This window comes from Chenopodium quinoa, unplaced genomic scaffold (genome assembly GCF_001683475.1).
Source record: "Chenopodium quinoa cultivar QQ74 unplaced genomic scaffold, ASM168347v1, whole genome shotgun sequence".
Lineage (NCBI taxonomy): Eukaryota > Viridiplantae > Streptophyta > Magnoliopsida > Caryophyllales > Amaranthaceae > Chenopodium > Chenopodium quinoa.
This window is the reverse complement of record NW_018742770.1, coordinates 2798085-2816571: the sequence shown is the minus strand read 5'-3', so window position 1 is coordinate 2816571 and position 18487 is coordinate 2798085. Positions and strand designations below refer to the sequence as shown.

Here is an 18487-nt window from a genome sequence, read left to right as displayed (position 1 = left end):
GTAAATGTGAACAGGCCCTTACAACTGAACTGAACTGAAATTAAGTTGACGTGTACAGGCTTTAAGAGGACTCATCCTTGGTCTAGAGGGAAAAAAAAACACACACACATCCACGTGTAAAGACCGTAAAGGGTGAAATTTTTTAATTAATTAAGCACAACTCACATTAAAAATCGAAAATCTTTTATAAAGATCTGCATGGCATATTAGCATGAGCGTTGGAATTTTTGCATGGCATGACAGTTGGACATAACTGAATTATTGATATGCTGTAGATAAAATTATACTAATACTACGTAGTATTAGTAACACCATTAACATTATTACATATACATTTAATCTGTATTTGAGGTGTTTATTAGCAGTTGGAATGTCAAACATTGACTAAATATTTGAATAATGTCAGTAAACCGTAAACATAGGAATGCAATTAATTGTTACTGATGATTGAATTATTGTCAAACCAAATAAAATTAAAAAACTATGTATGTGCATAATATTATTCTTTGCATTTTTGTATTTCGTGTATATATAAATAAGAGTAATGAGACCTGGAGATAACAACATATAATGATTGATTGAAATAATAGTTCATATAACATTACATATTATAATCTAATTAATTACAATGTATGAAAATTAGAGCCAGCAAAAAATAGTCATGTAACTCATGTTTGATTGAATTGAATTGGTTTTGTGTTGGTGTCGACTATACACGAGTGAGTTAAATTATATTTCATAAACCCGCCGTAGGCTAATAACTTTTTAAAATTCAAAAAAGAAAGGGTCATGACAATGACTCACCAATCTCATCTTCCTTGAACTCGAGCTAGTCACTATCCGGATCAATCTAATGTCTATTCGTAAACCTATTTATCATCATGTTTACATGATTACAGTTATTATGAAATTAACATTCAACATTAAAAATGTATAATTAATTAATAAAATCATAACAAAATGAACTGTAATAATCAAAACGTTGATGCTCCTTAGAAAATCCCATAATTATAGGGACTCGGATTCTATGTATGGGCTACTACTCGTAACTAATAAAACTATTTATTCATATAGTATTATATGAAGAACATGGTTCAATGAATTAAAAAATAATATGGTTTATTCTATCACTAACTACTAACATTCCTCCCCAAATTTGTTCTCTTACATAAGCTTGCTTTCTTACATGCATGTTTGTGTATATATATCCCACAAATTGTCTTTCCCATTTCACCATCAAGAAATTCAAATACCTCACCCCACATTTATTTTTGAACTCGTTCTGTATTATATTAACTTATCTTATCTCGTGTCATGTCACATCTTCTCTTCTTATTTTCTCTCTTTATCCTTCTCCCCCGCAGTATAATTGCTGCAGGGGGAGGCCGATGGCAACTCTTACAAAAAAGCATTGGCATTTCGGCCATGCATATGCAACTCCTAAACGATGACCGTGTCATTATTTACGATAGAACTGACTTCGGCCCTTCAAACCTCACCCTTGCCAACGGCAAATGCTTCAAAAAAGATTGCACAGCCCACTCCGCAATATACAACTCTATATCCAACACGTTTCGGCCCCTCACGGTGTTAACCAACAATTGGTGCTCCTCCGGCGCCACCCTCCCCAACGGCACCCTCGTACAGAGTGGTGGGTACAGAGATGGAGAACGCGTGGTTAGAACATTCCAACCGTCTTGCAAAACATGTGATTGGGTTGAAATCCCTAAACAATTGTTGCAAAGTCGATGGTATGCTACTAACCACGCATTGCCTGATGGAAGGATGATAATTGTGGGTGGTACGAAAGCCTTTAACTACGAATTCTACCCTAAAACACCATCCTCTAAACTCTTTACGATGCCCTTTTTAAAGGACACTACTGATCCTAAAGCCGAAAACAATTTGTACCCTTTCGTGTTCCTTCATGTAGATGGGAATTTGTTTATCTTTGCTAATAATCGAGCCATTTTATTCGATTATACTAAAAACGAAGTTGTACGAACGTACCCTACTATCCCGGGGGGCGACCCTCGGAGTTACCCTAGTACGGGTTCAGCCGTTCTCTTGCCTATAAAGAATATAGAAATGGGTTCGGATAAAATCGAAGCAGAAGTGTTGATATGCGGAGGTGCACCCGCGGGGTCATACTTAAAAGCATTAAACTCGCACAAGTTTTTGCCAGCTCTAAACACGTGTGCACGTATGAGGTATACTGATCCTAACCCTACTTGGACTATTGAAACTATGCCAATGGCTCGAGTCATGAGTGACATGGTGGTCCTTCCCAACGGCGATGTTTTAATAATTAATGGTGCAGGTAAAGGTAGTGCAGGATGGGAGTTAGGACGCGAACCAGTCCTAACTCCCATGATCTACCACCCAAATGAAGCTCCCGGATCAAGGTTCGAGCTACAAAATCCAGCTACAATCCCTAGGATGTATCATTCGTGTGCAATTTTGTTACGTGATGGACGTGTTTTAGTAGGGGGAAGTAACCCTCATGCTTACTACAACTTCACCAATGTGCTCTTCCCTACCGAACTTAGCCTAGAGACATTTTCGCCACCATACTTGGATTCGTCGAAAACACGGCTTAGACCCGTTATAACCACAAAAAACATAGGTGGTAAGATCAAGTACAAGAAAAATTTTACAATCAAATTTTCAGTTAAAGGGTTAATTAAGCCGGATTCAATTAAGGTTACGATGCTTAGACCACCATTTAACACACATTCATTTTCTATGAGCCAAAGAATGTTGGTTTTGACCAAAAAAGGGCCAATAATGCCTATTGGTTTGGGCCAATATAAGGTCAAGATTGTGACACCTAGGTCCACTAACATAGCACCCCCTGGTTTTTACATGATATTTGTGGTGCACCAAAATATTCCTAGTAAAGGAATTTGGGTTCAACTTACATGATTTTTTTTTTTTTTTTTTTTTTTTTAATATTCAAATAATTGTTGATTAATTTCATTTTGCAATCAATCTTGGTTAATTTTTTAAATTAATCACATGTACTTCCTTTGATTCAAATTAAATAACAAATTATCTTATTTTCTTTTTAAATTTATTCACTACATATGTTGGGTGTCCTATATTTTCAATGTACACTTTGATTACTATTATTCCAGTAAATGAATACGGAGTATTATTCTATCTATAATACCAAAGCGAGTGTGTTTAAACACCAGTCTGTAAATGAAAATGAGCCTATAAAAAATATTTTCTTTTGAAAAAAGTATTCTATTCTGAGATGGGAAAACTTTTAGATTCTATTGATTTATTCCCGAGAGATGGAGGGATGAGGATTATTAAATTTGAGTACCTTTCTTTCTAAAAAATTATGGAGTAAATAAATAATTCTAGTGCCAAACATTAGACTAACGTGAACAAAATATTATATACTCTGTATTTAATGTTTGAATTTATTTCACATGGGTAGAATTTGGTTGATTTTTTATATTTTTTAACTGTATTATTTTTATTGTTTAAATTCTACTTCGTCGTACCATTTGTCCTTATAAATTATTGGGCCTCTAAAGTTTATCTTACATTCAACTTGTTAAAGCTAAAAGGCAATTGTGAAGAGGTTGCATGGCCTTTCTGATTAATTAGTGGACCTAATACAGTACAACTTGCTATAGGAATAGGACTAGGTAAACTGGTAAAGTTGACCATCAAAAATAATTTTATGTCAAGTGTTTTGCACCTGTTAAAGAATTTACCGATAGAAAAGTTTTGATTAATAAAAGGAGTAAAAGAGTGAAAGAAGATGGGTGAAATTGTTGTAGTGTTATCATTGTATTCTTACTTCTATGGCATTGTATTTATAGCCATGAGTTACACTAATAATACAATAATTACTCACATAGAGCCATATGAGTTCACAAGTGTTTGGACCTATATGAGCATTGTGTAATCAAATCAATAATTGGCATTCACTTATTAGACTTATCTTCTAACACTCCCCCTTGAATGCCACTAAAAATCTTGTTAGGTAAAACTTTATGGGATAAGACCCATAGCCAAAAGAGTATACCAATATTATTGTATTATATGCTTTGGTATACTGCCTCGTTAAAAACCTTGTCAGGAAAAACCCGGTGGGATAAAAACCTGATCGAAGGGAAAAAGAGTGCAGTACATATAATACTCCCCCTGATCTCAGCATAGTTCACGAAGATGTCGCATTCCGATTTTGTGAACTAACTGTTCAAATTTCTTCGAAGGAAGTGATTTGGTGAAAAGGTCGGCAAGATTTTCACAAGACTGAATTTGCTGGATATTTATTTCCTCGTCCTTTTGCAGATCATGTGTGAAGAACAGTTTTGGGGCAATATGTTTCGTTTTATCTCCTTTAATATATCCTTCAGTTACTTGAGCGATACATGCTGTATTGTCTTCAAAGATGATGGTTGGGTCTTCTGTTATTGCGTTCATTCCACACTCCTTTTGGATATTACTGATCATCGACCTCAGCCACACACATTCCCGTCCTGCTTCATAGAGGGCTATCAACTCTGCATGATTTGATGATGTCGCGGTCAATGTCTGCTTTGTTGATTTCCATGATATTGCAGTGCCGCCATAAGTGAATACATATCCATTTTGTGACTTGGCATTTTGAGGATCTGATAAGTATCCAGCGTCTGCATACCCAATGAGAGCAGCATCTTGTTTTGGTTGGTAATATAAACCAAGGTCTTGTGTCCCTCGTAGGTACCGGAGTAAGTGTCGAACTCCCTTCCAATGTCTATATGTTGGTGCATTGCTGTGCCTGGCTAACAAATTCACAGAGAAAGCTATGTCGGGTCTAGTATTGTTAGCTAAGTACATTAAGGCTCCAATTGCACTTAAGTATGGTACTTCTGGACCCAGAATCTCTTCATTTTCTTCTCGGGGTCTGAATGGATCATTTTTCATATTCAAAGAACGAACAACCATTGGGAAGTTGGTTGGGGTTGCTTTGTCCATGAAGAAACGTTTCAAAACTCTTTCTGTATAGTTTGATTGATGGACAAAAATGCCATGACTCAAGTGCTCAATTTGTAGTCCAAGGCAAAATTTAGTTTTCCCAAGGTCTTTCATCTCAAATTCTTTCATCAAGTATTTTGCAGTTTTCTCGAGTTCATTTGGGGTTCCGATAATATTTAAATCATCAACATAAACTGCAATGATAGCGAATCCTGATTGTGATCGCTTTATGAAAACACAGGGACTAACTTGGTTGTTTTTGAATCCTTCTCTCATAAGGTATTCACTCAGACGGTTGTACCACATCCTTCCAGATTGTTTCAATCCATAAAGTGACCTTTTTAGTTTTATGGAAGCAGTTGTCTAGGCTTGTGGTTTTCTGGTAGTTTTAGTCCTTCGGGGACTTTCATGTAAATGTCCGTATCGAGTGACCCATACAAATACGCAGTCACTACATCCATTAATCGCATTTGCAGTCCTTTTGTGACTGTCAAACTTACCAGAAATCTTAATGTAGTTGCATCAACCACTGGAGAATATGTTTCTTCATAATCAATCCCTGGAATTTGAGAAAATCCTTGGGCTACAAGTCTTGCCTTGTATCTAACTATTTCATTTTTCTCATTACGTTTTCTTACAAATACCCATTTGTATCCAACGGGTTTTACACCTGCTGGTGTAAGGGTTATTTTCCCAAAAACTTCTCGTTTTTCAAGTGACTTTAACTCAGCCAGCATTGCCTCCTTCCACTTTGGCCAATCACTCCTACGTCGACATTCTTCTACAGTTCTTGGTTCAACATCATTTTCATCAGACACGATGTCGATTGCGATGGAATTTGCAAATGTTTCATTAACGATAACATCTTTCCTATTCCACTGAGTCTTTGTAGAGACGTAATTCATTGAAATTTCATTGTTATCGATGTTTTGAACATCTTGTTCATTCCCCGTAGGGTTGTCTTCTTGTTCGTCCCCTTTTGGATTATCATCATTTTCTTTACTTTCATCCACATTTGGTCTTTCTTGACCTTCTGACGGGGGAACATTATTAGTCTCATTTTCTATTCCATCCAATCTTTTTAGTTTCCTTGGCTTAGAATCTTTTGAACCAAGTGGTCTTCCACGCTTTCTGCGTGCCTGAGATTCATTTTCTATGGCCTTATTACCAGTTGGGATTTCAATACGTGCAGGGGCATTTTCTGCTGGTATATGTGATTTTGTCACCTTCTTTGTGTCTACAAATGCATCGGGCAATTGATTTGCAACACTTTGTAAATGAACAATTTTCTTAACTTCTTGTTCACACATATTTGTTCGTGGGTCTAACATCAACAGTTGTGTTGCATTCCAAATGAGTTCAATTTCTTTCTTATGTGGGTCCACTTTCTCTCCCCCTAAGGCTGGGAATACTGTTTCATTAAAGTGACAGTCCGCAAATCTAGCCGTAAATAAGTCACCAGTCAATGGTTCAAGGTATTTAATTATAGAGGGGGATTCAAACCCGACATAAATTCCCAGCCTTCTTTGTGGAACCATTTTTGTTCGTTGGGGTGGAGCAATGGGAACATATACAGCACAACCAAAGATTTTTAGATGTGAGATACTTGGTTCTCGACCACAAACAAGTTGTAGTGGTGAGAATTTATGATAAGCTGTAGGTCTCAATCTAATTAGCGCTGCTGCATGTATTATAGCATGTCCCCAAGCAGATGATGGAAATCTTGACCTCATTAATAATGGTCTTGCAATCAATTGTAATCTCTTAATTAGTGATTCAGCTAGACCATTTTGTGTATGAACATGAGCTACTGGGTGTTCAACATCAATTCCAATTGACATACAATAATCATTAAATGTTTGGGATGTAAATTCCCCAGCATTGTCAAGTCTTATTTTCTTTATTGTATGATCTGGGAATTGTGCTCTTAATTTGATGATTTGGGCAAGTAATTTTGCTAAGGCAACATTTCTACTTGAAAGTAGACTAACATGTGACCATCGTGTAGAGGCATCAATTAAAACCATGAAATATCGAAATGGTCCACATGCTGGATTAATTGGCCCACATATATCTCCCTGAATTCTTTCCAAGAATTTTGGAGATCCAGTAGCAATTTTGTTCATAGATGGCCTTATTATTAATTTGCCAAGTGAACATGCAGAGCATGTTAATTCATCTGATCGGGGAATTTTGACATTTCTTATTGAATGTCCAACTGAATGTGCTATTATTCTTTGCATCATCCCAGTTGCTGGATGTCCCAAACGATCATGCCATAAAATAATCAAACGTTTGTCATCTAACTTTTGGTTAGATATCATATTGATTTCCACGGGTCGTATGTTTATACGGTATAACCCCGAAGAGTATGCTGGCAATTTCTCATATATATGTTTCTTGCCATGTGTTCTGCCGTGAGGCATATATACTCTTTTTGATCTGTCGTCATTGTTTCTAGATGATAGCCATTTTGGCGTACATCTTTAAAGCTTATGAGATTTCTTCGAGATTTACTCGAATATAAAGCATTATTGATTATTAATTTTGTTCCATTTGGAAGCATTATACAAGCCTTTCCAGATCCTTCAATTAATTTAGCTGACCCGGAAATGGTGTTTACATTTGCTTGAAACAACTTTAGTTGTGAAAAATATTTTCTATCTTTTAAGATAGTATGTGTTGTTCCACTGTCCAAAAGGCATTGATATTCGGAACTAACTTCAGGTAGATCCATATCTTCATAAAATAAATTTAAGATTAGTTTAGAATAGTATCATACAAACTTTTATTGATGATAAAGATTTAAAGTACATGACTAGAAATTTAAAATACAGGGAACTAAGAAAATACATTAAAACATAGCATATGTTACATTAGTAGATGGGGAACCTAAGCATTGTTGTTTTCTCCAAGAATGAAATCATTCCCAGTTTCAGCATTGTCCATGAAGAAATCGGACACATCAAGGGTAGGACATGGAGCATTTTCTTCATTAACATAATTTGCTTCTGCATTTTTCTCTTTTCCTTTTACAGAAGCCTGGTAAAGGTCTACCAAATGTTTGGCCGTACGACAAGTACGTCCCCAATGTCCTGTCATGCCACATCTGTAACATGTGTCTTTTCCTTTTGAAAGAGTTTGTTTGTGGCTTCCAGATGACTGTCCCTTCTGTTTTTCAAAATTTTTGAAATTACTGTTTGATGGGCGTTGGAACGGTCGTACATTCCACACTCAATCAAACACATTTATTAACAAACACCTTACAAACCAAGCATAATGACAAGTAAGAGTTCGGTCCACAAGGAACGGGATATGATTGCCAAAGATCTTTACACTTAAGCTAACTCGAAGTCAATTGGTGAATTGGGGTTCGTCAAGAAGACAAACAAACTATGGTTCTAAATCAATGAATTAAAGATACTAGGGAATGAGATCCACTCAACCAAGGCAAATAGGCAAACGGGGAGTAAAATAGACAAGATATAGCAAGGACTATATGTAAAATCAACCTCATGCAATTAGAAAACAACTCACACTACTAAACTTAGATTCCTCATTAGTTTAGCAATAGATGATACATAATCAAATTACAATAAGTAATGACGTACTCAATTTACACTTCCATGTCAAATTAGGCATATCATACTATCAAGCTCCTTAGTCAAGGGTAGCTAAACCTATCATGAGGAACTAACAAGCAATCTCATATAATCAATTTAATTGCAATTCAAACATCAATGCTTCTCCCACATTTGCATAGTTAACCCAAAAGGTCGAGCTTCACCCAACCCCTAGCAAGAAGACTACTCACAACTCATGTTTATCAACATGCAATCAAGAATTAGGGTTCTAAATACTTCAATAATTGGGGAAAAGTGGTTAACAATTGAAATAACTATCATCCAATAACAAATTACCAAGAACTAGGAAGATTTAAATAACATGCAAATACCAAATAAAATCTGAAATTAAAAGGAAGAAGGTTGGAGAAATTACTAATTGAAGCTTCAAATGTTGAATACAAATTGCCAAACTTTGAGAATAATTCTTGAATTTCACTAATACAATGATTTGATTTGATGAAAACTAAGCTAAATTAATCCTAAGGAATGTTTCAAACTAAGAGAGGTTTCTGAAAACTAGGCTACTGTCCCCCATTCTCTCTCTCCTTTAAACGATCACAAAAGGACCTTAAATAGTCCGTACAAAATTGGCTGAGATCGGGAAAAGGTCCGACCGAACTCTGGGTAAGTTCGGTCGGACTCAGGGTAGGTTCGGTCGAACCCTGTGTAGGTTCGGTCGAACCTCCCTGATCCTTGTTTGGTCGAACTTTTGAGGTTCGACCTCTCCTGCAAAATTGCTGAAAACAGGTTTGACACTGCCTTCACTGCACCCTGGAGGTTCGGTCGAACTTTTGAAAAGTTTGACCACACCAAGGTTCGACCGGACCTTTCAGAGGTTCGGCCACACCTCCTCTTGCACTTCCTTTTCTTGCTTCCTCTCCTTCCCTTTTGCTCCTCTTGCCTTTGTCCATGGCTTCCATGCTTGGCCAAGGGGCCTCCCACCGTGCATAGGACCGTCACGGAACCTGCAGAAGATACCAAAGTTCACGAGAGCATGGGGATGATAAAATAATGCATAAAGATTATCAAAATAAGCATTACTTTTCATCAACACAAAAAGAAGCCATAAGAGGATAATGAGGTGGAAAAACCTAAGAAAAATAAGAGGAAAAAGACCTAAATACTACCCCTAAGAGTGACATAAATGTCACTCATCAAACTCCCCCACGCTAAGCCTTTGCTCGCCCTCGAGCAAAGCAAAGGAAAAAGAACAAGGGAGAAAGAATTAGTTATTCAAACATGCAAGGAACAAAAGAAAAACCGAAATTGCTTTTAGCAAAAGCAACAAGCCATTTAAACCCCAAGGTCGCCGATGAGGACGAGTTGTGATCTCGTGAGGGTTTCCAGAGAGCATACCCCACAACTCTTACAAAATTGCGTTCAAGACAAACCAAAAACAAGGGAAAGAGAAACAACAAATCCAACACAAATCATAGCCAAATCGAGCTTTTGGAGATAACAAACATGAATGAGTGTCAAACTTTCTGAGTAGTAGAAGTGAGCATGCAAGGGGATGCCGAAAGTTGATTGAAGGATAAGTTATGCTAAGCATAGAGAACTCAAACATGCACCACTCCCCCCGCATTCCATACAATCTTACCGCGTTCCCTCATCTAGATTCAAATCCGCCCTTGGAGATAGCATCAAGTGACTCCTCGAAGGAACCGGAACAAAGATAAAACACTGCAAAATAGGGGAACCCGACATCTCACCAAGTCATGCCTTCTCTATATGCTTGAGTTCCAGCTCCCTCCACCGATTAGTGACTCAACCAACCTAGGTCAACAGGGCATTGAAAGGGTTATAACGATGGCTAGGGGGTAAGGGTGTGGAGGAATTTGGAAATTGGTGCTTAGCCTAACCGTGAAGCAAAGGGTGATCAAGCCTCTTTTTCAAAATCAATCATCAACCAATTTTCAAACTACGTTGCCACAATCTTGAACTATAATGCCAAACACTTTTGAGCTTTCGCTTTCCTCTTACATCTTCATTCATCAACCCTTCGTTTGTCACATCCTTTTTTTTTTTTTTTTTTTTTTTTTTTTTTTTTTTTAGCTTCAAAGGCTTTTTCTAGGATTTACATTTGCTTTTCTTGAACATATATTCACAAAAACACTGCTTCACTTTCCAAGTAGAACCATTCCCTTCCAAATTTCAAATCAAAACTACAATAAGCCCTCATGGCTTGAGCTTCACGATTCTAATGGTGAAAGTAAAACAAAAGGGCCATGGGCTTGAAATGTGCTATAATCAAGGAGGGGAAGATTCAACATGGTAAGGGCAAATGCAACCCAAAATAGTCACCGAAGGAAGAATGCCTTTGTCATTCGTAGGTTAGTTCGGTCTCGATCTCGGGAGCCAGACGCCAAGTTCTAGATCTAAGCATGCCTTGGTGAGGATCCTACGCCGCTCATACAAGTAATGTTGGAGGCTTGAACAATAAAGCTCACATCGGGTTACAAAAACCATCTCTAGGGCTTCAAATCCCCTAATGAGAGCAACACCTTCTTACCACAAACAAGTGAATTTGGGTTCGATGGGCCTAACGAGTTCTAGAACAACTACCTTAGCATGAACATGTCCCAGAGTCAACCAATGGCAATCCCGAAGCATGCAAACTTATAACACTCAAGAAGCAAAGCATTCAAACACACGAGTCAACATTATTATGCTCGAAATGAAAATGAAACAACTAAGCTTTTCGTGGTTTGCCATGAATAAAAAGGAAAATCTTTTTCACTTTTTTTTTTTTTTTTTTTTTTTTTTTTTTTTTTTTTTTAATGCAAGGAGTACAAGAGAGATAAGAGGCTAGTAAACATATAATTCTCAATCGACAAACAAAGATCGTTCGGCATCAATACCAACGATCACCAGATTCCGAGGAATCAAATGCAAACAACCTCGAACAATCAACTCCATTCTAGTCTAAACTAACTATGCACACAAGGAAAAATAAAGGAAAGTAGGGAAAGATCTCACCAAATGATGCTTGAAATAGAACACAAGGCAAAATTGCGATCTCACCAAGGTTTCCGGAGCTTGAGTTGCTCCTTATCCCATCATTTTGTGCTTCCGTTTTCAAGCTACAAGGAAAGTGAGCCAAAAGAAAAGAAACACTACAACTATACAAAGAAAAGTTAGTGAACAAAAGGAAAAGACTAGAATTATAAACAAAAGAAAAAGATTGACAAAAAGCTATCTACAAAATTTGGATTTTGGGATTTGGATTTTGGGATTTGGATTATGGGATTTGGATTATGGGATCAAGAGAGAAGAGGGAAAAACAACTTCAAATTTTTTATTTTTTTTTATTTTTATTTTTTTTTTATTTTTTTTTTATATTTTTTTTAATGGTTCATAACATCATCATCATAAGAATATTACCAACCAAAAATCATCTCTAACTACAATAAATTCATTATCCGTGATGGTTCTCCATGTGCACAAGCTACCATCCTACCACACTACCCTCCTATGTACACTTCAACCAAAAGGAACATCCTCCCCCACGCTAGTCTTTTGCACGTCTCGAGCAAAAGGAATAGACATGAAAGACCGGGGGGGGGGGGAAATGGAGGGAGAGAACCCTCATTGGGGGCTTCTATCCTCCCGTTCCTTAGGGGGGTTCATGAAATCAAACCCCGGGCGATCCATGGATGGATGGAAAGGTTGGTTAAAGTGCTCATAGGGCCACCCTTGGGTACCCCAACCACCATCAAAAGGATTCGGGGTTGATGGACTTGCCGGATCATAGGCGTAGTCACACCCACCCGGCCGATAAGGGTTGTATGGTGGGGTACCAACACGTTGGGATGGGTCGATAGGACCTTCCCAATAAGCATAGGTGTTGGGGGAGGGGTTGTTAGGGTCATAGGTGTCCCAATGTGGAACTGGACCCTCTTGAGGCGGGTGGTAGGGATAGTTAACATAGGGCGTTTGAACGCCCGCTTGCACAAGACTATCATAGTTCATCCTTGCGTAGTACCCCCATTGTTCAATAGAAGCCTGATTATCAAAACGAATACCATCGAGGGTACTACGCAGGGCACTCATATCAAAAGGAGAAGAGGAAGAAGAAGAAGATGTCTCACCTCCCCCACTAGGGGGGGGGAAATTATGCTCCACTTGGTAGACCGGTTGAGGGTGAGGGATTGCACCGCGGGCTTGTTTTTTCCTTAATTCATCGGGGATGAATTTTCGCGCAATCTTCCACCTTAGCGGGTTGGAAGGGTCTACCGAAGTGTGAGGAGGATCCGGGAGGACACACCATTCTTCTCCATTATCTACCAAGAGGATAAATTTGCGATTCTGGGTGGAGTAGTTGATGAAGCGTTGGTTGCGGAGAGCAACAATAGAAAGAGCATAAGGAGGGTAGCCGACGGCCTCTTCTTCTTTGTTTTGGAGCACATGGGGGAGCAAATCAATTTGGTCCTTGTAAGCTCCACCATTCAAAGAAAGGGCAATGAGGGTGATCATGCCCCCCATGTGTATCTCATCACCAAGCCGCCCATCTCGAGTGTCCAACAATCTCGAGATAAAAGTGGTGGAGCATTTGAACTTTAAACGCTGAGGATTGTCGGCCAAGAAAAGGCAAGCTACCTCATCTTTCACCATAGAGCCGAGGTTTGCCTTGAAGAATACGGCATACTGAAGGAGCCGGGCAAAGTATCTCAAAGCAATATGGATGATGTTGTTGACCTTTGCGGTGTTAGTGCGAAAGATGGGCTTGGTGGAGATGCTCTGCCACCATTCTTGTTCATTATAGGGAATGCGACACATTGAGGTCATATCGGAAGGCCGATGCATCCCGGTTGCTTGCCAATGGAAGATCTCATTGAGCTCACTCTCGAATAGGGAATGGTCTTCGTTGAACATACGAAAGTGAAGAATAATTTGAGATTCATTCCCTTCATCATCTTCTTCAATGACTTCCTTGCGGAGGGAAGCAAGGAACTCCAATGTGACGCGCTCATAGGTGTGAGCGTGGAGGTCAATGAACTCGCCCCAACCAAAGTTTTGTGCGAGCCGGACTACTTCATCCATGATGCCAAGCTTTCTTAAGGTGTTCCCGCAGAAGAACCTTGTAGATCGAATGGGACGGTCTATGAGGGTTTTATAGACATCCCAAAAGTGTTTGTTTGGAGCGATGATGCCATGATCATAGATGCCGGGTGGAGGAGGAAAATTTGACGATGAAGATTCACCCGTCCTCTTCCTCTTGGACTTGCTTTTGCCAAAAAGATGCATTGTGAATCTACAAAAATCGCCAAGAATTAACATTAGGAAGATTCAAGCCAAAAGGGGGCACAAGAAGCTCGTCGAGATTAAAAGTGTGTGCAATGAGAGTAAAAGCCATGAGTTGTGAAATAGATGTAGACGGTAGCAACAATACAATTCAAGGCATTAATGGACACTTATAAACCAAGGCATGAGCTAAAAAATCCTATGGCAATCGAATGCAAATCCTAAGAAAACCTAGGCGAAAATGGGCATGACGTCCCCTAAAATTCATGAAATCCACTCAAAACTCATCGAAATCAAACCGAGAACAATGAGTAATAGTCACAAAATTCCATCCAACTCAAGAATTTCTCAATCAAAATGTAGCATGAACAACCTAGTGAAAGATTAACACATTCAAGCAAACAAATTGAAATCATGAAAACCCAAGTCATACATGCATATTCATCATGAAACAAATTCTACTAACAACAACCAACCAATTACAACAAGGAAATCCCAATAACCATTTAAATCAAACAAGCCATGACTAACAATATCAATTATACCACATATCATACTTGAACATGTAAAACATGGTAAAATAAAGAGAAATTGAAGAAATGAGCTTGCAAAAGCTAGAATAACCATACCACAATTGATTGGAAGTAAGTAGAAATCAAGAAGTTTCAAGTCACTCAAACCCTAGAAATTAGGGAAAATTTAAGGAGTGAATTTTATGGGAGATTGTAGGAATTGAGTAGTGGATGTAAATGAAGTGAGGAGGGAAAAAGATAGGAGTGATTTTTATGGAGATTTGAGGTTGAAGGAGGGGTGACTATGGAGTATTAGGGTGAGAAGGAGAAGAAAAGGGAGAGGGAGAGCCGAAAGTAAGAAGTAAGAGTGAGAAAGCAGCGGCTCAAACCTTTTAATTCTGGGCAAGCTCGAAAAAGGTTCGGTCGGACCTTATGAGGTTCGGTCGGACCATAATAAGTTCGACCAAACTTTTTAAAAGTTCGGTCGAACTTTTGGATTTTCCAGAAACTGCCAGAATTCAGCCTAATTTGATTTCCAGAACAGGAGCGGCCGAACTTTCTGAAGGTTCGGTCGGACCAGCATAGGTTCGACCAAACTTATGAAAAGTTCGGTCGAACTCTTTGATTTTCCAGAATTCGACAGTTTTTAGCCCATTTTGAGTTCTAGGGGAGGAGCGGCCGAACTCTTGGGTGGTTCGGTCAAACTTTTGCAAAGTTCGGCCGAACCTTGTTGCAGTTTGGTCGAACACCCCTAAATCCCTCTATCTGAAAATTTGCACAAAACTTCCCTTCAAGACACACTAAAATACAACACAATCATGCCTAAGGTATATGGAAAATGCATTCCTTTTTAAGGCAAGACAAACAAGAATACCAACACAAACCAAATACACGCAAAACCATCAATCCAAAGTTGTGAAAGAAGAAAAGAAAACATCAAGCAAATAGAATAGAGGAGGGTTAGAAACTCGGGTTGCCTCCCGGAAGCGCTTCTTTAACGTCACTAGCTTGACGTACTTCACACATTCAAGAGATGAGATTGCATTGCATTGACTCAATCAAACCAACATGAGCATCCTCATAATAAAGCTTGAGGCGATGCCCATTGACCTTGAAAGATCTCTTGCCGTCCATATCCCAAACTTCCACGGCTCCATGAGGAAACACTTCCTTGACAACAAAAGGTCCACTCCACCTTGATAAAAGTTTCCCGGGAAACAATTTCATCCTAGAATTGTAGAGGAGTACCTTATCGCTTTTTAGAAATGCTTTCTTTTCAATGTTCCGGTCGTGGCAATCCTTAGTGCGATTCTTATAGTTGCTAGCACACTCATAGGCTTCCAACCTTAGCTCTTCAAGCTCATGCAAATCAAGCCATCTTTGCTCTCCCGCGCTAGCCAAGTCGAAATTAATCTTCTTGATCGCCCATTGGGTCCGGTGCTCAAGCTCCACCGGTAGATGACAAGATTTTCCATACACTAGACGATATGGAGTTGTGCCTATTGGGGTCTTGTACGCCGTTCTATATGCCCATAGAGCGTCATCAAGCTTTTCTGACCAATCCTTCCTGTTCTTAGCAACCGTCTTCTCGAGGATTAGCTTTATTTGACGGTTAGAAACTTCCGCTTGTCCACTTGTTTGTGGATGATAGGTAAGGACGAATCTTTGGTGGACCCCGTGCTTTCTTAGCATCTTTTGAAAAGCACTATGAACAAAATGTGAACCATTGTCACTCACCACCGCCCTTGGAATACCGAATCTTGGAAATATGACTTTTTTGAACATCTTCATGACAACCTTGTGGTCATTAGTTGGGGAGGCAATGGCTTCCACCCATTTTGATACATAGTCGACCGCCACAAGGATGTATTAATTCCCATGAGAATTTGGGAATGGCCCCATGAAATCCATACCCCATACATCAAATACCTCAAGCTCAAGAATCGGTTGTTGGGGCATCTCATTGCGCTTGGATATGTTGCCGGTTCGTTGACACCGGTCACAAGTCTTCACAAATCCCCAAGCGTCCTTGAAGATGTGAGGCCACCACAAACCGCTATGCAAGATTTTCAATGCAGTTTTGTTGGCTCCCATATGCCCTCCACATGGATCGGAATGGCACATCTTGAGCACTCCTTGCACTTGTTCATCCGGGACACACCTACGGAGCAAACCGTCTACTCCTCGTTTGTAGAGAATGGGATCATCCCATACATAATGTCTTGCTTCCCTTTTTAGCTTCTTCCTTTGATTCTTGGAGAAATTGGGTGGGCATTCTCCACAAGCCAAGTAGTTTACCAAGTCGGCGAACCAAGGAAGCTCCTTTCATTCAAGATGTAAAGCATATCATCTCTCAATTCATCACATATAGGGATTTCATCACCACTAGCTTGCACATTCTCTAGTCGGGAAAGATGGTCCGCAACCACATTCTCGGCCCCCTTTTTATCACGGATTTCAACATCAAATTGTTGGAGAGATAGGACCCACCGAAGAAGACGTGGCTTGGATTCTTTCTTTGCAATAAGGTACCTAATGGCTGCGTGATCGGTAATAAACAATAGTTTTGGAACCAATGAGGTAGTTCCAAAACTTCTCAAAAGCATGAACCACGACAAGAAACTCTTTCTCCGTTGTGGTGTAGTTCCGTTGAGCTTCATTCAAAGTCTTAGACATGTAGTAAATCACGTGAAGCCTCTTCTCTATCCTTTGCCCCAATACTCCTCCAATCGCAACATCAACTTGCATCGCACATAAGTTCAAATGGCAAATCCCATCTTGGCCCTTGCACAATTGGAGTTGAGATTAAAGCCTCCTTTAATTTGTTGAAAGCTTGGAGACACTCTTCATCAAAAATAAAGATGGCATCTTTTTGAAGAAGAGCATTTAGGGGTCTAGCAATTTGTGAGAAATCCTTGATGAATATCCTATAGAACCCGGCATGCCCCAAAAATGACCTTACTCCTCTCACATTGATTGGTGGGGAAGCTTCTCTATCACTTCAACTTTGGCCTTGTCAACCTCAATCCCTTTGTTTGAAATCTTGTGACCAAGGACAATTCCCTCTTCCACCATAAAGTGGCATTTCTCCCAATTCAAAACCAAATTGACCTTCTCACATCTTGTCAAGCACTTGCCCAAGTTGGACAAACAATCCTCGAACGAAAGGCCCCCTACCGAGAAATCATCCATGAAAACTTCCATTTCGGCTTCAAGCATGTCCCCAAAAATACTCATCATGCATCTTTGGAAGGTTGCCGGTGCGTTGCAAAGCCGAAGGGCATCCTCCTGTATGCAAAGGTTCCATAGGGACAAGTAAAAGTTGTTTTTCTCTTGGTCATCCGGGTTTATAGGGATTTGAAAGAAACCCGAATAGCCATCAAGAAAGCAATAATACTTGTGCTTGGTTAGTCTTTCAAGCATTTGGTCGATAAAAGGGAGAGGAAAATGATCCTTGTTGGTGGATGCATTTAGACGTCTATAGTCTATGCACATCCTCCAACCAGTCACCGTTCTAGTTGAAATGAGATTACCATTCTCATTTTCAACTACGGTCATTCCTCCCTTTTTAGGGACCACATGAACGGGGGAAACCCATCTAGAACTCGAAATGGGGAAGATGATGCCGGCATCAAGGAGTTTGGTGATTTCTTTCTTCACCACCTCCCCCATTTGAGGATTGAGTTTCCTTTGCCTCTCAATGGAAGGCTTAGCACCCTCCTCAAGTGTTATGTGGTGCATACATAAAGCGGGGCTAATACCTTTGAGGGTATCTATGGTATAGCCTAAAGCACCTTGGTGATCTCTCAAAACACCACATAACATTTGAGTTTGGCACTCGTTCAAAGAAGAATTCACAATAACCGGAAAAGTTGAATTGGGGCCCAAAAACTCATATCTTAGGTGTGATGGTAGAGGTTTTCAACTCTACCATTGGAACACCCTTACCTTCTCTTGAGGTAGCTACTTCTAATGCATCACGTGTTGTGATTCCCATGCACACTTGCTCATTGCTTGGTTCCGTACTTCCTTCAAGCATCTCTTCATACAATGCCATCTCTTTTGCTTTGGTCACCTATCTTTTTCCTTGTTCAAAAGGACATTCTCAAGGGCATCGTTAGTAGT

General features: G+C 39.3%; 1 protein-coding gene across 1 annotated transcript; it reads left to right on the top strand.

Annotated features, from left to right (window-relative positions):
• Window positions 1-1040: 1040 nt before the first annotated feature.
• LOC110724537 (aldehyde oxidase GLOX1-like) lies at window positions 1041-3070 on the top strand. The gene has a single exon (XM_021903956.1). It carries the CDS (start codon window positions 1315-1317, stop codon window positions 2923-2925), a length of 1611 nt encoding a protein of 536 aa, XP_021759648.1. The 5' UTR covers window positions 1041-1314; the 3' UTR covers window positions 2926-3070.
• Window positions 3071-18487: the final 15417 nt, after the last annotated feature.

Bases quoted from the DNA above. Each gene is read 5' to 3' on its own strand.
- LOC110724537 (XM_021903956.1), top strand. From the start codon at position 1,315: ATGTCACATCTTCTCTTCTTATTTTCTCTCTTTATCCTTCTCCCCCGC.